The 22,482-nt window shown below is 38.1% G+C and overlaps 3 protein-coding genes across 3 annotated transcripts; 2 read left to right on the top strand and 1 right to left on the bottom strand.

Moving 5' to 3' along the window:
* Positions 1-2,087: 2,087 nt before the first annotated feature.
* On the top strand, positions 2,088-3,452 carry LOC111203590. The gene has a single exon (XM_048749370.1). The coding sequence runs from the start codon at positions 2,088-2,090 to the stop codon at positions 3,450-3,452; it is 1,365 nt and encodes a 454-aa protein (XP_048605327.1).
* Positions 3,453-13,721: 10,269 nt separating this feature from the next.
* LOC106388002 (ATP synthase subunit gamma, mitochondrial) lies at positions 13,722-16,174 on the bottom strand. The gene is made up of 8 exons (XM_013827965.3): positions 15,914-16,174; positions 15,502-15,545; positions 15,238-15,390; positions 14,965-15,078; positions 14,759-14,886; positions 14,525-14,647; positions 14,298-14,417; positions 13,722-14,209 (listed from the first exon to the last, which is right to left on the bottom strand). Exons 1-8 carry the CDS (start codon positions 16,009-16,011, stop codon positions 14,012-14,014), a joined length of 978 nt encoding a protein of 325 aa, XP_013683419.1. The 5' UTR covers positions 16,012-16,174; the 3' UTR covers positions 13,722-14,011.
* A 2,814-nt stretch (positions 16,175-18,988) lies between these two features.
* LOC106383875 (receptor like protein 26-like) lies at positions 18,989-21,840 on the top strand. The gene has a single exon (XM_022697480.2). The coding sequence runs from the start codon at positions 19,088-19,090 to the stop codon at positions 21,386-21,388; it is 2,301 nt and encodes a 766-aa protein (XP_022553201.2). The 5' UTR covers positions 18,989-19,087; the 3' UTR covers positions 21,389-21,840.
* The last annotated feature ends 642 nt before the right edge of the window (positions 21,841-22,482 follow it).

Raw genomic sequence — 22,482 nt, 5'->3', positions numbered from 1 at the left:
AGAGTGTTCCGAGCCCAATCACTCAAACACAAAGGATAGTAATAGAATCCTCACCTTCGTCATCCTCATCGTCACCACCATCAGCACCAACCTCTTTATAATCATTCTCCAAAGCTGCAAGATACTCACATTTATATAACCATCTCAATGAGACGTTACAGTTTGGTTAATTCAGTTTATAATAAAAACAAAATACAAACCATACTATTAGAATTTAACGGGTACATCCAATAAAGAACAATGAGAAAAATTGCGGTTATATATATAACCATCTCAGTGAGACGTTAGGACGACTTCCACTAACTAAGTCAAGAGGATGGACAAACTAAATCAAGAACCATACCAATAGAGAGATTGATACTAAATGAATATTCCAAAAAATTACTATACACTTCTTTCCACCGGTTTAGTTAGGCACAAATTTTGTGGTCATGTTGCTAAAGTACTCCATTACAACTAAATCATTGCAAAAATGACCCCCTTGTGACTTTTGTTATCATTGCTTTTTATAAGATTTACAAGTGCATGCTGATAGCGTATTTTTCTTTCATATGTAATAGCCTAATAGTATTGTTGCAGTGTGCGAAAACTTCAGTGAAATGACAAAATTTTGTTACCTTTTTGGGTTAAAAAACCCATAAGGCTAATTACCAGAACAAGAGAACAACATTCATAAATAATAAGGCTAAAAACCCATGAGGCTAAAAACCCTCAAGAGAAACAACATTCATAAATAATAAATCCTAAACCAATGGATGGTTTACGGAGTAATCTCTCAGATACTCTTGAATTAAAGTGGTACACATAACGAAAAATGTCCAAAAAAAGAATGGTATTCCTAGGAAACAAAAGGCAAAAGCCTCAATATGATTTGAGGGAACCTTGTTGTACGCGAGGAGAAACATAGATCCCAGTCCCACCATATGGCCGACATGCCCGAAGAATGTGAATAACACCTGGTCGTTCAAAAACGTTCTCCCGACAATTTCAAATAAACCAAAGAGAAGGTATGCGATAAAGCTTAAGAGACTAGTTGCATCGAAAGACAGGACGAGATCAAAGTCCTTTGTATAGAAAATTTGAAAAGTTAGCAAAGCGTATGCGGTGATGAGCAACACATGCATCGCTATTGAGTAGACTACTCCTGTAGTCATCCTGCAGTTTATACAAAAAATTTACATGTATTAAAACCAAGTCATAGATAAATAGATAAATAGAAGACACTCACCTGATGATAAATCTTAAGGCATGTTTCCACATGTCGTGTCTCTTTACCAGAAATTCATCAATCTGCAAAAAAAATTAGAGGGTAAAACATCAAATTACAAGTCATCTTTTTCCCCTCAATCTAATTTTGAACCGTAATTAATAAACCCCTAGGTAAACCCTAAAAATCAAAAGATCTTATCAACAATTTGGGGAAAGAGATTAACTTCTAACTCACCGGTAAGAGTAGAGGGATATCAACAGCCATAGCAACGCAAGAAGTGAAGTCGAGCCGGCAGTGCAAGTCCTTGTTCTGAGTTTTGATGAGAAAACTAGCACTACAACAAAACATAGTGAATTCTAACCAATTTTCTGACCACTTAAGTTGGTCAAAACTGTTTCCGACCATAAACTGATCGTTTAATGACGATCTAAATAAATGGACAAAAAGTGGTCGGCAATTACTAACCAAAAAAACTGGTTAAAAAATGGTCAGTAATTTGTGACTGAATTTTGACCACTTTATAATCGTCAGAATTTTGGTCAGAAACTAATCAGAAAGTGGTCAGGCATTTTAAAAAGTTTAGCTGTTCCCAACTGTTGGGACAGTGGTCGGAAAATGATCAAAAATCTGATTTTTCATTTAGTTTGCAAACTAGCCGTTAGTCGTATATCATCTATATAAGGCATTTGATTCATTTGCAATCTACAGACAGATACAAGAGATTACTTTGAGAGAAGGTAAGACGTTTTGTCCTTGTATTCGTTGCGATAATAGTAAATTCATTCCTATTGAAAGAGTATGGAATCATTTGTATCAATATGGATTTACACCTAATTATAAAATATGGTATTTTCATGGGGAAGTTGATACCGGAAATATGCCTAGTACTAGTGAATATGTGCCGGTTAATTTAGAGGAACCTAGAATGGTAGTTGAATCTAGTGATACAATGCAAATGGTAAACGATGCATTTCGTGAAAACATCTCTTCATTTATAGAAGACGGAGAGAGAGTTGACGAACCAAATTTAGAAGCAAGGAGATTTTTTGATATGTTGGATGCAGCTAAGCATCCAATATATGAGGGTTGTAAAAAAGATCATTCTCCTTTATCGGCTGCAACTAGGATGATGACCATAAAATCAGATTTTAATTTGGCAGAAGACTGTGTAGATGCAATTGCTGATTTTGTGAAAGATTATCTCCCCGAAGATAATATGTGTCCAGCTTCTTACGACGAGGTCGATAAACTTGTTTCGGGTCTAGGTTTGCCATTTCAAATGATAGACGTTTGCATCGACAACTGTATGATTTACTGGAAAGCCGATGCGAACTACTTGGCATGTAAATTTTGTGGTAAACCCCGATTTAAGGTCACTAGTGGAAGAGCTAAGGTTCCATATAAACGTATGTGGTATTTGCCATTAGCTGATAGGCTTAAAATGTTATATCAATCGGAACGCACAGCAAGTGCTATGAGATGGCATAAAGAGCACTCAAGTGAAGGAGAAATTGTGCATCCCTCAGATGCAAAAGCATGGAAGCACTTTCAATCAATTTATGAGGAATTTGCATCAGAGAGCAGAAACGTCTACCTCGGATTATGTACTGATGGTTTCAACCCATTTGGAAAACATGGAAGGCAATATTCATTATGGCCAGTAATTGTCACACCTTACAATTTGCCCCCCTCTTTGTGCATGAAACGAGAGTTTCTATTTCTCACCATACTTGTTCCTGGTCCAGAACATCCCAAACGATCTCTTGATGTTTTCTTACAGCCGCTGATTTATGAGTTGCAAGAGTTATGGGCAAATGGTGTAGAAACATTTGACATTTCATGCAGACAAAACTTCAAGATGCATGCAGTACTTATGTGGACTATCAGTGATTTTCCTGCATATGGAATGTTGTCTGGACGGACAACACATGGAAGGTTATCGTGTCCACATTGTCAGGATAGTACTGATGCATTTCAGTTGAAACATGGAAGAAAGACGTGTTGGTTTGATTGTCATAGAAGATTTCTACCGAGTTCACATCCTTATCGTCGAAGCCAGACATTGTTTACAAAGGGAAAAGTTGTTCATGATCCACCACCACCAGAGTTAGATGGTAACTATTTATTGAGGCAGCTTGGAGATTTTGGGGCAGATATGACTGCTGAATGCGGTGGAAATGGGCATGGCCTAGTCGATGGTTATGGAGAGTATCATAACTGGCATAAAAAAAGTATTTTTTAGGATTTGCCGTATTGGAAAGACCATTTGCTACGGCATAATCTAGATGTCATGCACATTGAAAAGAATTTTTTCGATAACATCACATACGTATTTATAAGAATAATATTAATAATAAAAGAATAAATATTTGATTTGGAAAAAAACAAATCCAAATAGGAAAAGGAGTTGCCGTCGCGTATGTAATTTTATTCTTTTCGGGTTTAGGCTATTTTCATAGTTTTTCTAATTTTACTTACCAACAGATTGGAAAAGTAACCTTTTTCTTTATCAGAGTTACATTTTTAATGAGAGTATTATAAGTTTACTAGGGGTATTCCGGCGCTACGCGCCGGATTCGGACCTTTTTTGTCTTTTGAATTCAATTTGTTTCATTTTCATTTGTTAGTTGTTAGTCCAATCAACATAGAATTATTAGTTCTTGCCAATTAAGAATTGAGAGTCCTGACCTAATAATGGATTTTGTAAGTGCATGTTAGGAGATCTCACGTCTATAGTTCTTAGCTTTCGAAGTCATGTCAATGCATTTTTGATTCCTGATGAGTGGAAATGTTAAATTTTTTAAGTAATGTACATTTTATTGGTTTACGGTTCGTATGTATAGGGGATTTGTTTTTTTTTTTAAAGTTTATTGGTTTATCCCAAAAAGATAGTTGATGGTATGAGTTAGTACATGAGGGAGTAATAATGAATTTCAAAAGTATAGCAAACAAAATATTTTATTTTTCGTAATGATTTAATATTGATTTTCATTTTATTTTGACAAAAGGTTTTAGAAAGTTTTACAATTTAAAAGTTTTTTTCTGTTAGATGAAGTTTTATATTTTGTTTCCAGTTATTAGTCTAAAGATAAATTTTTAATGGCTGCGTATTGATTAATTATTTTCCTTTTATATATTATTAATTAGATAACTAATAATTAACGATTCATCGTCATTTTAAAATAATTCAACCAATATTTTGAGGATATATGGACAAATATAAAAGTGTTGATAGTTTACACACTTTTGGGATTTTGATAAAACTAAAATGTCTTTTTGGTAAGATTACAAAAGCCTTGAGAGTTTGAATTCTTCATTTCCTTATCTATGTTGTCATTTTCTATATTCAAATGATATAGGGGTTTTCTATTGTTATACCAGTTTTTCTTAATACTTGTATTATTTTTATATGTTTATGTATCTCTTTCTATTTTTTTATTTGAGATATAAAATCATTAAAAGGATTATGTTATTTATTTTATTTCACTAACATTAGTAAAAAGTCAAAAAAGCTTTACTAAAACTAAAATGATGATGATAGTATTTTCATGTTCTTCTCAGAGAGGCTTGAGTTTGAATAAATCTACAAAAAAATCATTAGAATAGACGAATGCAAAAGAAAAATCATTAGAATAGGCTTGAGTTTGAATAAATCTACAAAAAAAAATCATTAGAATAGGCGAATGCAAAAGAAAAATCATTAGAATAGGCTGGACTTTCATGTACAATTTTTTTTATTTTGCCAAATTTTAGCTAGTGGCAAAAGTCTATACACTTCTTTGACCAGTATCCATGATTTCAGTGTTAATGTATCACTGGTTACTTTGATTCATAGAAGATGCTTTTATATTTCCTTTCACTACATATATTTCCTGCAGCCACAATAGACATTACTTCTGCTTATCATAAATTTTTGGGGGATTTTCCTTGGCTTGTACTGCCCTCGGGGGTTTTTTTTAATGAAAAGTAAGGTTTATACCTCGTCACCAAAATTCACATGAGATGTAGCTCCTTCTGTATTTCTTTTTATGAAAGTAAGGCTTTAATAAACATGAGAGGCTTGTACTGTGCAACCCGAGTGAACATTCTCCCTTGCGGCCTCCTCAGTTCTTGCCTTACCTTACTGAATTCTGGCTTGAAAACAAATCCCATATACCATCACATGCCAAAATCAAGAGCTCAACATCCTTTGTTAGAGTAATATGTTGAATCTTTGGTCTGAGATCAGAGGTGAAGAGGAGAGCAGTGAAAGGAGTCAGCAGTCTTCAGTTCACAGTCCCCACTGGTACGTGTGAAATCAAGGACACCGTTAAGGTAGTCATCCTTCTTGGAAGGTTCGATTTGGGAGCCACTATGCCAAGTGTTTTGCTTTGGTTTCTTCTCCATAAATTTATCAAGGAAATCAGTTAAAATTAAATCACTGAATGAGGAACCACCAACTCCCACAGGTATAGTTACAGTTAGTTTGAGATCAAGGATCAAGTTACAATCAAGACTATAATATGAAGAAGGTTGTTATCCAAGTTAGAAGTGCGCATGTAATTATTGTTGTAAGCGTAGCTTCAATAATCACCTTCATGATTAGCTTCAACATCATTCCTTTCATTCTCTGCTTCTTTAATGGTATCAATATCATCTTCCTCTTTCACTACCTGAAGATTTTCTCTTCTTCTCCTTCGTCGACTGATTCACTTTGGACCACCATGTTCGTGCATGGTGAATAGAAATACCGATTGACTGACCATACGAAAGCCATAAATAACTATGTTAAAGAATGATAAAAGCATACCATAGAGGTGGATTTTCTCTTAAGCACCTCCATCTATATTCGCATCGACGTAAGCAGTCACATCACATTGAAGCCACATCACAGAAACATCTTCATATCTATCATTTCTTAATCTCCAAACGGAACTTAACTTTTCAGCAAGTTCCTTATTTTTAAAGCTTCTGTGCACATATACCCATATGTAGGTGGATTTTCTGCTTTAACCTGACCACTCCATTTGATATTCGCCTCCATAGATTGAAGTTGCACTCACTTCAAATACTTTCCATGATCATGTTAGCTCTGCTGGTTGTGTGTGTTTCCTTTGTGAGGAAAGGTTTTAACTCCAGTGGTGCGTCGTTGTTACTGAGAACAATGACATAACAGAAAATATGAAAAAAACAAAGATCGTTGGTACCTTTGGTCTTAATAATTTTTAAGGACCAACCCACTGTTCTTCATAAACACCAACTCTCATTATATGTATATCTGCACCACCATTGGCGAATATTATAGTGTGGACTGCTCTCAGACTCTTATAAGCCTCGATTCACTCATCTCCCCAACATTGATTCCAACTGGACCTCTAGAATAGGATCCATCCGGCATATCAAGCAAATATAAACAACTAAGCACTGAAACCGATTCTCAGTCACCAGTAATAAAATAAGTTCAAAAATATATCATGTGGTTCTTTAAAACCTGGATAAAAAGATTATGGTAGCGTCTTAGAAACCAAACTAATATAGAACATCAAGAAAAAAAGTACGTGTCCAGGAACTTACATACGTGTGTTACAAAATCTGTCCTTTTATAGATTACGTTCCACAAACATTAATGTTACACTTGTGCTGAATTGCTTTCTATGTCCACGTGGATGGTAGAGATTCTTTGGTGAGGCTGTTTACACCAGATCATGACGTTAAGATGCAAACGGATGGGTTGCTTCAGAGAGAGATCGATTTACCATAGCGTAAACCATAACCCGTCTCCTACACCGGCGTTCTGCACTTTCCTCTCTCGCCTCTCGGCTTTGATCCGCCAAAGCCTATCGCAGCAACGGACAATTTCAGGGCGGAATCTCTTACTGATGCGTATTATCGGATCCGGAGGGATCTCCCTTACTTCAAAGTGAACTACGTGACGACCATCTCCCTTGTGCTCGCGCTCTGGCTCCTCTCCCATCATTTTTCTCTCCTCGTTCTCATAAGACTATTCGGCGCGTGGATATTCCTCTTCCTATTCTGCACGTCTGATCAGTCGCTTGTTGTTCTCGAACTCGAGAAGTCGCCATGTCGATGGGTTTGTATGAGTTTGAACACGATTCCAGATTTAGGATAAGATTTGTAGACGTTATGTAGATCGTAATGTTGCTTTAAGCTTCTGTGGGATTTCATCGTGGAGGTAGCGGCGCAAAAGGAAAATGGAAGAGGTAAACCTAACTCTATGTGAGTTTCTAACAGATGTGATAAAAATTGGGTTTCAGATTTGGGCTTTATTCGCAAAGTAATAAAAGCCCAGTGCAATAAATAGATTGAGCGACCCGGCAGAAAAAAAAAAATAGAAAGTGCCTTACCATGCCGCCACGTGGCGCGATTTCCCCTCTTCTCCAGAGTGACGTGGACGTAGAAGAAGGCAGATACTTCAACTTTATTTAATAAGATAACCATAGTCTCCGGAAAACTAGATTCGTTGGCAGGATGTTAATTTTTTAGAGGCACCAGAAATTTTGTTTACTAATCACGTAATCACTGTATGATTTTTTTCTATGAATTATTCATTCCAATATTCCAATTCAAACACGTTTAATTTTGGAGTTATTTTTAGATGTATGATCAAAAATGTAATACATTTTAGTGACATAATAATCGAATCAATTTTAATAGACCACAAATATGAATGTTACACCAGCCACATGGTAGATGTAGCTTGGTGAATTTTGACCAGATGGTCCAGACCGTGATGTTATCTGATAGACTGAAGTTATCTATTACTTGTAAATCCCAAACTCGTGTATTGAATAAGAATGAAGAAGTGTTTACAGCTTTGTATCTCAACAATGAATCACTCTCATCATGAGTTCATCATCATCGACTGGAAACAGAGGACTCATATCGTCTCTCTACAATCACATACAAAAGCATACCTTTCCAATGAACACTATACTCCTTATTTAATATCGTCTAACGATATGAAATGAATAACTGCAAATACTCTCTTTCAATCCAAAGGTTTCTTTTATTCTTCTTCTGTTCCCTCCTCTTCTGTTACTTCCTCACTCTCTTCCTTTGATTCTTTACCCCTCCTCTTACGGTAATATGCCTTTCGGTACCTATCAATACTTCCCCCAACGAAATCCAGCTTGCCCTCAAGCTGGTAATCAGGAAAATGAGTGATGAAATCCTGATAATACAGCCATGAATTTTCCAATGAAGATTTCCCAACCCACTTAACCAATAACTCCAGTTCACCCTTTGCATCATAACGTTTCTCCAATACATCTTCTGGACTAATCGGTTCTTCAGCCTCCGTGATACTCCCTGGTGGTAACGCATCACATTGCTCCTGCGAACCCAAGGCTAACTTCAATTGGGAAATATGGAACACAGGATGGATCTTTGCAGCTGGAGGTAATTGTAACTTATAAGCTGTGTTTCCAATGCGCTCCAACACTTTGTATGGGCCATAGAATTTCGCAGCAAGTTTCTGACAAACTCTATGAGCCACAGTCTTCTGACGATAGGGTTGTAGCTTAAGAAATACCATGTCACCAACCGCCAACTGAACATCTCTCCTTGACTTATCGGCTTGATTCTTCATTATCTCCTGAGCACGAGTAAGTGTTTGTTTTAAACTGATCAATACCTCATCCCTTTCCAATAACGCTCGCTCCAGCTCAAAGTCCTTTGTAGAACCCTGTTCAAAACGCAGGATAGGAGGAGGATCACGGCCATAGACCACTTTGGACGGAGTTGTCTGAATCGACTTGTGAAACGTCGTGTTATACCATAGCTCTGCCCATGCCATATAACTGTGCCAAGTCCGAGGGTGAGAAGACGAGAAACATCTCAAATATGTTTCCAAACAACGGTTGAGCACCTCAGATTGACCATCCGTCTGAGGGTGAAATGCCGTACTATACTGAAGCTTAGTCCCAGCCAAACGGAAAGCCTCTGTCCAAAAAGAACTCAGAAAGATCCTGTCTCTATCTGACGTGATGCTCTTCGGAAAACCATGTAAACGGACGATCTCAGACACGAACTTCTTGGCTACATCCAGTGCAGAGAACGTGTGTTTAAGGCTGATGAAATGAGCAAATTTGCTTAAACGATCGATCACCACCAATATGCTGTTATAACCATTAGACCCCAGAAGCCCCTCAATGAAGTCCATGTTGATGTCTTCCCAAATCATCTCTGGAATCGGTAATGGTTGAAGCAAACCGGCTGGAGAGAGAGTTGAATGTTTATGTGTTTGGCAAATACCACAAGCCGCCACATACTCCTGCACCTGCTTGTACATTCCACTCCAATAAAACGAACACTGAACTCTCTTCAAAGTTTTCAAAACACTTGAATGACCACCGAATTTACTGTCATGAGCCTCTCGCAATATCACTGAAATGAATTTTGAAGTCTTAGGAATCACCAATCTTTTCTTTGACCACAATCTACCTTCTATCACCGTATACTTCTTAGAGTGCAATTCTCCTTTCTGAATCTGCATGACCATTGTGCTTAACTTCGTATCGTCTTGTATTTCCTTATACAAATCTTCCCATTGTAAAGCTGTTGGGACTGTCAATGATAGTAACAGTGAAGAGACAGACATACTCCGAGACAAGCCATCTGCTGCCTTGTTTTCCGGTCCCGGTTTATAGAAGATGTCAAAGTCAAATCCCAATAGCTTTGTTAACCACTTTTGATACTCCAAATTTACCTCTTTTTGCTCCAACAAAAACTTCAAGCTCCGCTGATCCGTGTGAACATGAAACTTTCTACCAAGTAGATAGTGTTTCCACTTTCTCACTGCCATCACGATAGCCATCAGTTCTCTTTCATAAGCTGGTTTCAGTTGCTCCCGTGCTGTCAGAGCATGGCTAAAGAAAGCGATGGGCCTCTTGTTCTGCATAAGCACAGCGCCTAACCCGAATCCTGAGGCGTCTGATTCGATCACAAAAACTTGACTGAAGTCTGGTAACGCAAGTAATGGTGCCATTACCATTGCATGTTTCAACTTTTCAAAAGCTTGCTGAGCTTCAGTAGGCCAAGAGAACTGATCCTTCTTCAGCAGTGTGGTCAAAGGACGAGCAATACTTCCAAAATCTCTTATAAACTTCCGATAATATCCAGTTAACCCAAGGAATCCTCTCAACTGCTTAACCACCTTGGGTATAGGCCATATATTCATAGCATTAGTCTTTGCAGAATCAGTAGCTACGCCATTAGCTGATATTATATGGCCTAAGTATTCCACACTCGGTACTGCAAACGTGCATTTCTTTTGATTAGCATATAAATTCTGCTCCCTCAACACTTCTAACACTTGTCTTAGATGATTCTTGTGATCTGACTGATTCTTGCTGTAGATCAATATATCATCAAAGAACACAAGGACAAAACGGCGGAGGAATGGTTTAAACACCTTGTTCATGAGTGCCTGAAAAGTGGCTGGAGCGTTGGTCAAACCAAATGGCATGACCAGGAACTCGTAATGTCCTTCCATTGTCCGGAACGCTGTCTTATGAATGTCTGCTTCCACCATCCGTATTTGATGATAGCCTGAGCGTAGATCAAGCTTTGTAAAGACCGTAGCCCCATGTAACTCGTCGAGTAACTGGTCTATGACAGGAATAGGGTACTTGTCTAACACGGTTACTCTGTTCAAAGCCCTGTAGTCCACGCAAAAACGTAGAGAACCGTCCTTCTTCTTCACTAGTAGTACATGGCTGGAGAAAGGACTGGTGCTTGGTCGTATGATGCCCGTAGATAACATATCATTCACCATCTGTTCCATAGCCACCTTGCTGGCATGAGGATACCGATAAGGTCGAACAGATACTGAAGATACTCCTGGTTGTAAGTTGATTGCGTGTTCTTGTCCACGAAATGGTGGTAAGGCAGTTGGTACTGCGAACACATCAACAAACTCCTGGAGTATTTGGGAGAATTGCAAACGAACTTCTGGAAATGGAGATGTTGCTATAGAAGAAGCAAGAAGCACTTCTCTTCCTATCTTGCAGCTTGTATAGACCGGTTTCAATGACTTGAAAGAGAACTTAGTGCCGTGTAGCTCTTTCTCGCCTAACAAGGTCACTTTGTTTCCTTCATAGACAAACGAAAGGACCTGCTCCTTCCAGTCCACTTCGCAAATGCCTAAGGTTTCAAGCCATTGAATACCAAGTATCACATCTACATTCCCCAGTTCAAGAGAGATGAAGTCACTTGTGAAGTTGGTTTGATTTAGTTGGAATGAAACTGATCTGCATACTCCCATTGCATTCACAGTCACTCCATTACCCAACAACACGTCCAAGCTACTGTCAGCATAAACTTTCAGTCGTAACTTGTCCACAATCTCAGGTGAGATGAAGTTGTGTGATGCTCCGCTATCAAGCATGACAATCACCTCTCTGTTATTTATAAAACCTCTCATCTTCGTAGTCTTCGGAGAGTCAATGCCCAAATAAGAATTCAGTGATAACGTGTGTAGTACTTGCGGATTATGTTGTTCTTGTTGATCTTCCTCTTCGTTTGAGTCAAGAACCTCAAGCTCTAATCCGTTGATCACTGTAAGTACTCTTAGCGTTCTATTTGGATATTCCATTCTGTGAGCTGGAGACCAAGGAGCTTTGCATTTGAAACAGATCTTCTCTTTTCTCATACGGTCAAGTTCTGCATCCGAATATTGTTGCCTTGGTCTCAATGTGTTTCGTTGTGGTGGTAAATTTTCTTTGTTAGCTCCAGCTTCTAGCCGTGGTTGATCGCCGCTTTGCTTTGGAGTGAAACTTGCAGTTTTAACATTATGAGATTGGCGCTGATATGCTTTCTGAATGTCACCTCCTGCCGCTGATCCAATCACCTTGCAGAAAGTAGTTTTCTGCATCTTCAACACTGCTAGTTTATGATTCGTTAAACCCACTGGTTCCTTCATTCTGATTACCTCCTTCATCTCTGGTTTCAATCCATTGAAGAAAACTTTTATCAAATTTTTCTCATCAATTCCTGTTACTTGATTTCTCAGAGCCTCAAACTCGTTGACATAGTCTACAATGTCGCCTTCTTGTTGTAGACAGAACAATCTCACTGCAGGATCATTATCAATTGGACCAGCAAATCTTTCTAACATCCTCTCTGTAAATTGAGTCCAACTCAGAAATGGATCACTGAGCATTTTTCCGTTAAACCAATTGAGAACGGATCCCTCCAAGCTCAATGATACCAACTGTAATTTATCCTCTTCGTCATAGTTACCAATTCTGAAGAACCTCTCCACCCTGGAAATCCAATCAAATGGCAAAGGACCAGCAAACACAGGCATATCCACTTTTCTCAACATCTTATCTCGATTTGTTAACGCATTGTGGATTCCCCGATAACCTAAATGAGTTTGATCCAGATCTGAAGTTGCGATTGGTACCTGATCATGATGATCCGTTGAAGAAGACGCAATCCCTTTGCCAGGCCGTTGATTGATCACAGAACTAGCTTCGATTCGAGCTAGTGTGGCCGTTATCGAGGACATCTGACTCTCCAATGCTCCCAATCTGACCGCTGATTCCGATCCCATCGTCGCGATTTGATTCTACAACGATCCCAGACGCTCCGAAGTAGCTTTGTCAGCTCGCGCAAGCTTATCGCAACCGATTCGCATATACTCGATTTCATCTTCCATTCATCGCCAAACCGTCTCTTTCTGCATCCCGAAGGTCGTCGTCGCCTCCGATTCAACTCCGATCCTCGTATCTTCCATCAATGCCGTTACACGTGAGCTCGATCAAGTTTCACCGCACCAATGATAGACTGAAGTTATCTATTACTTGTAAATCCCAAACTCGTGTATTGAATAAGAATGAAGAAGTGTTTACAGCTTTGTATCTCAACAATGAATCACTCTCATCACGAGTTCATCATCATCGACAGTCTCATAGCGACTGGAAACAGAGGACTCATATCGTCTCTCTACAATCACATACAAAAGCATACCTTTCCAATGGACACTATACTCCTTATTTAATATCGTCTAACGGTATGAAATGAATAACTGCAAATACTCTCTTTCAATCCAAAGGTTTCTTTTATTCTTCTTCTGTTCCCTCCTCTTCTGTTACTTCCTCACTCTCTTCCTTTGCTTCTTTACCCCTCCTCTTACGGTAATATGCCTTTCGGTACCTATCATTATCGTACCAGACTGCAAGGACTTCGATATGGTTACCAGTGCAAGCAGCAAGACCAATTACAAAAGCTTGAAGCAGATACACAACATAGTAAGATTACGGAGAGAAAACGCAAAGGTAAATATGGTTTGGCCGTTTAGGAAATTAAGTTTTCTCTCATCTGATTGTTAGATTTTCACCGCATGTCATTTAAGTCTTGCCGGCTGGGTAGTGGCGTTTACAATGTTGTATGAAGACTCTTGGGATCTTGAGACTCTCAGATGTTTAGCACGACGACATATGCATTGGATTGGAGAGGTTTGTAGCCCTTAGTCTCTGTCTTCAGAATTGGTTTTGTTACAAAGCTATTAGGAAAGCAGAGTATTTATATAAGTTATTTGAACAAAACAACACTGCGGATTCTTGGGAAAGAGTATCTGAATCCAGAACAAAATGTGAATGCAATTATTCATAATCCTGCTGGAAATTACAGGGATATTTATTATGAAAAAAATCTTTGAGCAAAGACTGGTTGCCTCAACAAGAAGCCAGCAAAGGAAATTGATTCAGTGGCCCTTAAAGAGTTCAAAACACAGTGTCTCCTCCACGGTGGATGAATAATATATCAAAAGCCAAGTTAACGCAAACAAGGATGTGCTTATTTAGCGGCTTCAAGTGCAGAAGCTCCAGAGATAATCTCGATAAGCTCTGTTGTGATAGAAGCTTGACGAGTCCTGTTGTAAGTGAGGGTGAGACGGTCAAGCATTTCTCCTGCGTTTCTGCTTGAGCTGTCCATAGCAGACATCCTAGCTCCCATCTCACTACATGCATTCTCCAGCACCGCATTGAACATTACCTAAAACAAAAGTTTATGAAAACCACTGAAACTAATCCTTATATGTTTAAACACCATAACTCAAGTTTATATGTTCTTGGTTACTTACACAAGAGAACTGAAACTCGGCCAGATTCTGCAGAATTTCACCCTTTGTTTCACCACCTTCAATCTCGTATGAGTCGAGCTCACCGAGTTTTCCTCCAACTTCAGACTCCTTCTCAATAATCTATCAACGTAGAAACACAAATAAATATATAATAAGTTTATAGTAAAAGCAGAAAGTGAAACTAAGCACTAATTGTAGTCTTGAGACATTTGACACTTGTGACTTACCTCAGGTGACAAAACAGTGGCCACAGTCGGTAGAAATGCGACAACGGAATGGAACTTGTTGTAAACAATGCGCAAAGCATCGAACTCAACGTTCTTCAGGATGTCATCAGCTAAAACTGAGACCTGATGCAGCAAGTAAACGTAAGAAACATTAAAGTAAAGACTACATAGCTCGAGGCTGAAGGAACTGAGGAGAGCAAGTAATGCTCCTAACTATCAATAACTATGACCAACCTGAGCATAATTGAGTGGATTCTTATTCAGCTCTGTAACAGTAAGGGAAATGTCGTTCTTGGAGTCACGGAACATTATAGCCTTTGCTTTCTCTCCGACAATAACAAACTTCACGTCCTTTTCAGGACCTGAAAAAGAATCAAATCAGGTATGGTAATTAAGGTAAACAAAACCATGAAACCATCGATAATGCTATCAAAACATACCAGCATTCAATTTGTACAGAGCCCTGCTCACTTTAACAACAGTGGAGTTAATTCCACCACAGAGACCCTTGTCAGAAGAGAGAGTGACCACCACACTCTTCTTCACATCAATGCCTGTTTTTTCCCATCAAGTAAACGCTAGGAATCAACACAGAACCAAAGAATATAGATATAGCAAGAGTTGGATATCTAAGAGGAGAGTTAAGAGTATAAGACTGTTCGTCATCATCAACACTAGTAAAAATTGAATAATATAAACTACTCGGAGCATACTGGGATTATCTCCAAGAAGAGCAGTAAAAGGCTGCCAAAGCCCACGGGAGTTCTCAGCTCGTCCTTGAACAGCTCTAAGCTTAGAAGCAGCAACCATCTTCATGGCCTTTGTGATCTTTTGGATGTTCTTCACACTCTTCATGCGGTTACGCACTGACAGAGAGTAGACAACAATTAAAACGATACATGGGATATTAGAAGTAGAACATAACACACTCGTAACTTAGCTAAAAGCAATTTCGAATGGTGAACTGAGAGACTTACCAACTTGAGTTGAGATAGAACGAACTCCAAGAGGTCCTTCCTCCCTACAAAACAAATGGAGGTTAATCCTCCTCCTCATCATTCATTATCACGAGCACACAAAAGTAAATTTGTATCAATGAAACGCCAAAAAAGCAAACAACTTTACTTTCTCCCACAAGGAAAACTGAATTAATACTGCGACAGATTCAAAAGATATGAGCTTTGCTTGCTTTAAACAGAACATTTGGTAGAACCTCCAATAAGCAAAGTGAATAATTCGATTATTTCTCGTAAATTGGAAAATACAAAATGCTAACCCTAATGAGCACACATCAAACATCAAAGAGTCAAATCAAACGAAGCGATTTTGGTATTCTAACGAGTATCAATAGAGACGAGGAGAAGAAGGAAAGGAGGGAAGATATCTCACTGGTCAGAAGAGAGAGGAGATCGGATGGGAGCAATTGGGCGAGCGGCGATTGAAGGGAGGAGACGCCTCCCTTCGCGACGGAATACAGCCATTGCCATTGATCGAAGAATAAAAGTAGCTCCGGCGAATTTCTCAGATCGGGGTCGTCCTTCTTCTTCTCGATTCGATATAAAATGACTGCTATGGCGAAATCAAGGGCTTTGATCTGCAGAACAACACACACTCACTTTCGATACGTCGTCGTGTTCACTACCAAAGTTTCTCCTGAGTTTTTAACATGGGTTCAACAGAGGCTAATACTTACTTCAGCCCATTGTATATGTTACTAATATTAAGGCCCAATGTTTTCTCTCGTTACTTCGTTAGCCTTCCTTTTTTGTAACATCTTTACCTTTATTAATTTCAAATCAATGTAACATATTACATTAACACGATGCTTCCTAACGCATTCGTAGGATAGGTTGATTCGCTAGATTTCTTTCACTTTGTTCTTGGTCTTAAAGATCTTTCTTTTGGCTCTCAATTCTTGTGAGTAAATGTTTTCTTTCTCTAAAAAGATCATTGGATACGATCCATCTGATACATCGCAATCCGTCCCTAACACTCCCGCTACAGGAGATAACATGTTTAATTATACATGTCCATGGCGTTGATATTCTTTTGCTTTGAGACCAATAAAGCAATAACTTCAAACCGTTTTGTTGTTGAGATATCTTCAGACTCCTTGTTTTAAATCGTACACTTCCCCATTCACTCCTCTGTATTTTATTCTTAATCATCAACACCACTGGATCATGAAGGAAAGCTTTTAGAATAAACAAGATGAGTAGTAATTGTCTGTACGACATGAACCACCAAAAGTATAACCCAATGACTATACACCATGTTTCCAACTCTTCATGTTTGACACGCATCCATCTCTTGAAATCTCCTGGCCATGGAGGTATTTTTTGTCGATTCCTTATTTGCACAAGGCAAGATCCTCGAATGATTATATCAACTTGCAACGAGTGCAAGGAAAGGCCATCGATACTGTAACTCCATAAGACTAGGAATTCCAACACCGGAGAATGATACTCCCGTTGGGAGAAGAGACGCACACCCAACGCTCGACGAAAACGCGTAAGTTATGATATATCTCCGAAAAATATCATAGGTGATATTCGCCGCTGACTAAATCCGGGTGATCGCAAGTGGTGGGGTGACAACAAAACGCGATTTGGTTTTCTCCAAATCGAAAAACTTGATGTCCAATTCATCATGAATTGATTAGATTACTAAAGTAACAATAACTGAAAAGAAAAAACAGGAAACTCCGACGGCCGAAGCCGCCGGAAACGAGGACCTCCGGTGAAGAAACGAGTTTGGTGGTGGTTTTCAAAAAATCGCCTATAGCGTCGCTTTGCAGAGCGGGTTTTTTTTAAAGAAAAATTCTCTCGTTAGCCTTCATCTCCTCAATTTGCCATGTCATTTATTTATTTTTATTTTGGTCTTTACAATTACAAATCATATTTATAATTCTTAAATATTTTCTTGTTTATCATTTTAATCTTTAAAAAATTTATATTTCATATACATTTCAAATTAATTTTTATAATTTAACTTTTTACACATAAAATATAAAGTCTCACAACTCAAAACTTTAAATTTGAAGTTTAACTTTTTTATTTGCATTTTGGTCCTTACAATTACAAATCACATTAATAATTCTTAAATATTTTTGTGTTTATCATTTAAATCCTTAAATTTTTATATTTCATAAATATTTGAAATTAGTTTATAAATTTATTTTTACACATAAATTAAACAAATTTTTTAAAATAAAGTTTATAATATTTTAAAACTAGAATTAGACAACACAAATATTACAAAAGAAACTTAATATTTGCTTGTAGTTTAATATTTTGAAAATTTTAAAATATAATTTAAATATTTTAGAAATATAATTAAACAACAGGAATATGGTATTTTACTTGTAATTTAATATTTATTTAACTATGTATTTGTGTTTATAATTTTATATTTTAGTATAAGATTTTATTAATTAATATTGTTGTAATATTTATATATATATATATATATATATATATATATGTTTGTTATTTATAAAAGTTATGAATTTATATTAACCATGACAAATATAAGGACAATAGTGCAAAATACAAATAATTTTGAAGCTTAATTTGAAGTTTTCCTTTTAGAGAAAAACATTTTGAAACTTCAAATATAGAGTTCTAGAAACTTCAAAATATAGAGTCTTTTTGGAGATGCTTTTATGTCACGCAGTGCCGGCTCTAACTCATGGCAACATAGTCAATTTCCATGGGTCCATAGGTCCAAAAAAATTTTAATTTTATTTTACTAATTAGAAAAATTATATTTATTTGTTAAATATTAATTAGTTGGTGAAATTATAATAAAAAGGTCCTTGATTAACTAAACCTAGTTTAAATACATAAGAACAAAAGAAATCTATCATGCACCATTCTCAATTTTCCATTAACAAAATCCAATTTGCACGCAAAAAATCATTTTTAATTTTTTTCTTTGAATACCATACTTTTTTTTGTTTTAATTTAAGGAAATGCAATAAATAAAAATTGAGAAAAAAAATTATAAAAGGATCTTTATTTTATATTCCGCCTAAGGTCATTAATTTTTTTAAGACGGCGCTGATGTCACGTAACAAACTTTTAAATATGATACCAGAAAATTCTCCAAGATAAATACTTGTCTTTCGTTATGTATATTATCTTACTTATAAGAAAAAAAAGATTGATAAATACATTCTCTAATAATATCATTTCATATACTTATAAACCAATCATTTGAAAAAAAAAATTACAAATTATTTGGGTACAGAGTATTCAATAAATACTAAACAGCATATAAATACATATTTTAAAGTGTGAAAGTGCATTTGCATAATTCAAACTGATAAAATCCAATTTTCAAAAAAGGTCAACTCTTGATGCCCAAAAGAAAAGGTCAACTGTCTGATTGGTTGACTTTTTTTTGGTGGCTTTAAGACCCATACATTTGTAATTATTGCTCAGGATTAATACTATACAATGCGATGGCGGCTTTAAGAACATGCATATATATATATATCAAGTCTTATAGATCATCTCCAGTACATCTATCATTTCATCAACTTTTTCAAACACAAACACCATGTCGCTATCGCGTCTACATTCGTGTTTTGTCTCTATATTCTTACTCTTCGCTTCACACGTCTTAATGATGAACGCTCTTGTTTGTCGTCCTGACCAGATCCAAGCTCTAATGCAATTCAAGAACGAGTTTGAGTCCAACGGTTGCAACCGCAGTGACTATCTCAACGGAGTCAGGTGCGATAACGCCACTGGTGCAGTCACAAAGCTACAACTCCCAAGTGGTTGCTTTACTGGAATCCTCAAGCCAAATAGTAGCCTCTTTGGATTTAACCATCTTCGTTACCTCAATCTCTCTCACAACAACTTCACTTCTTCTTCACTCCCTTCTGAGTTCAGCAATCTCAACAGACTAGAGGTTTTGTCTCTTTCCTTTAATGGCTTCATTGGTCAAGTTCCTTCCTCTATTAGTAACCTAATCCATCTTACCCATTTAAACATTTCCCATAACGAGTTCACTGGAAGTTTCCCACTTGTGAGGAATCTAACAAAGCTCTCGTTTCTAGACCTTTCTTTTAATAAATTCTCAGGAGCCATACCTTCTGATATACTATTCACTATGCCCTTCTTGACTCATCTTGATTTGAAAAAGAACAGTCTCACTGGTACAATAAAAGTTCCAAACTCTCCTCCTTCATCTAGGCTAGTGTTTTTATCCCTTGGCCAAAACAAATTCAAAGGGCAAATCCTTAAGCCTATCTCAAAGCTCATCAACCTCAACCATCTTGACGTTTCTTCCCTAAACACAACCTACCCAATTGACTTACACATCTTCTCTCCACTAAAATCTTTGTTGGTGCTTTATGTCTCTAGAAATAGTTTATTATCATCCAGTCTAAATTCTTCGGATATCTCATTGCACTTAGAAAGCTTGGTCATGCGAGGATGTGGCATTTCCGAGTTCCCAACCATCATAAAGACCCTTCAAAACTTGCAGTATATAGACCTTTCCAGCAACAAAATCAAAGGGAAAGTCCCTGAGTGGCTATGGAAGCTTCCTCGTCTTACCATATTGAATCTTGTTAACAACCTTTTCACCGGTTTGGAAGGTTCTTCAGAGGTTTTCGTTAATTCATCAGTGCAGTTACTGGATATTGCATACAACTCCATGACAGGAGAATTCCCTATTCCACCAACAAATATCATCTACTTGTCAGCATGGAACAACAGTTTCACAGGGAACATACCTCTCCAGATTTGCAACAGAAGCTCTCTCGTTGTTTTCGATCTATCCTACAACAAATTCACCGGTCCAATACCTCAATGTTTGAGTAAATTACGGATAGTGAATCTCAGGAAGAACAACTTGGAAGGAAGTATACCTGACGAGTTCTATAGCGGCGCTTTGACACAAACCCTTGACGTTGGCTTCAATAGACTAACCGGGAAGCTCCCAAGATCGCTTAGAAACTGCTCATTTTTGAGGTTTCTAAGTGTTGACAACAACAGAATCGAAGACACGTTTCCTTTCTGGCTCAAGGCTCTACCAAACTTGCAAGTCTTCACTCTCCGCTCAAACAGATTCTTCGGCCAGCTCTCTCCTCCTGATCAAGCCCCTCTCGCGTTCCCCGAGCTGCGTATACTTGAACTATCGGATAATAGATTTACAGGGAGCTTGTCACCAAGTTACTTTGTTAACTGGAAATCATCATTGTTCAAGACAGATGAAGATGGGCGTATTTACATGGGAGACTACAAGCATGCTTACTTTGGATATGAAGATACTATGGATTTGCAATATAAAGGTCTATTCATGGAGCAAGGGAAGGTCCTTACCTCCTACAGCACTATTGATTTCTCCGGAAACAAACTTGAAGGACAGATTCCTGAGTCCATTGGTCTCTTGAAGGCATTGATTGCGCTCAACTTATCGAACAACGCCTTCACAGGCCATATTCCTCTATCTTTGGCAAATGTTACTGAGCTCGAGTCGCTAGACCTGTCAAGAAACCAACTCTCTGGGACTATTCCTAGGGAACTTGGGAGGCTCTCGTTTTTGTCGTATGTGAGTGTGGCTCATAACCAGCTGAAAGGTGAAGTACCACAAGGGCCACAGTTTAGTGGGCAGGCTGAATCATCATTTGAAGGGAACGAAGGTTTATGTGGTCTTCCTCTCCCAAAAAGTTGCTTTGCGCCACCAACAGAACAACCTAAGGAAAAAGACGAAGAAGAAGAAGAGGAAGGAGTGCTAAACTGTAAAGCAGTGGTTATAGGGTATGGTCCTGGATTGTTGTTTGGATTAGTAATGTCTCATGTTATTGCCACATACAAGCTAAAGTGGTATTTTGGTTGGTGCGGATAAGCGCAAGTAAATCCATTTAAATTGTTTATGTCTATGAATTCAAAATGCGACAGTCTTAATAATATTCACCAGAATAATGTAGAACCAGAAACTGGTACGTAAATATAGTATGTTGATATCTGATATAAGAATGAGGTTTTAATTGAGATCTCTGTTTTGGCTGCTGAATGCAGATTGTTAAGAAAGTGACTTGTGATGCTAGTTTTTGAGAATCTCCATAGAACTTGTCTATAACGCCCCGACCGCCCACGGCTAATGGGCCACCACGTCCGCTCTCTCGGCCCGTGGGCCCCATCCCATCCGACGGTCGGTCTGTTAATTTCTGAAGGCTCGAAATCATTGTTTATTGACCCTGCAATCACCACCCGACATTTTCCCATGCTTTGGCCTCACTCGCACGCTATCGCGAATCACTTCCCGATAGGTCACCCATCCTTCCACTACTCCAGCTCAAACACGCTTAACTCTGGAGTTCTTTCAGGATGTACTCCGGAAAAGGTAAGTCAACTTTGGTGACATAGGTAGTCAAATCAATTCTCTTAAGTCTTTTCACATATCACAACTCAGGATGTTACAATTCACCCCTCTCAAAGAACGCAACGTCCTCGTTGCGCTCTACGACAGGTCTCAAGACGCCTCTCAGGTCAGAACTGAGATGGCTAACCAGCTCTGATACCACTTATAAAGCCCCGACCGCCCACGGCTAATGGGCCACCACGCCGCTCTCTCGGCCCGTGGGCCCCATCCCATCCGACGGTCGGTCTGTTAATTTCTGAAGACTCGAAATCATTGTTTATTGACCCTGCAATCACCACCCGACCTTTTTTCATGCTTTGGCATCACTCGCACGCTATCGCGAATCACTTTCCGATAGGTCACCATCCTTCCACTACTCCAGCTGAAGCACGCTTAACTCTGGAATTCTTTCAGGATGTGCTCCGAAAAAGGTAAGTTAACTTTGGAAACATAGGTAGCCAAATCAATTCTCTTAACCCTTTTCACATATCACAATTCGGGATGTTACATTGTTATCCCTGGAAGTACCGTAAATATATTCTGAGACTGTAGAAAATTTGTCATTCCTGGAGAGTCTA

Source organism: Brassica napus, chromosome C3, assembly GCF_020379485.1.
Source record: "Brassica napus cultivar Da-Ae chromosome C3, Da-Ae, whole genome shotgun sequence".
Taxonomy (NCBI): Eukaryota; Viridiplantae; Streptophyta; class Magnoliopsida; order Brassicales; family Brassicaceae; genus Brassica; species Brassica napus.
This window is presented reverse-complemented; position numbering and strand designations above follow the sequence as displayed.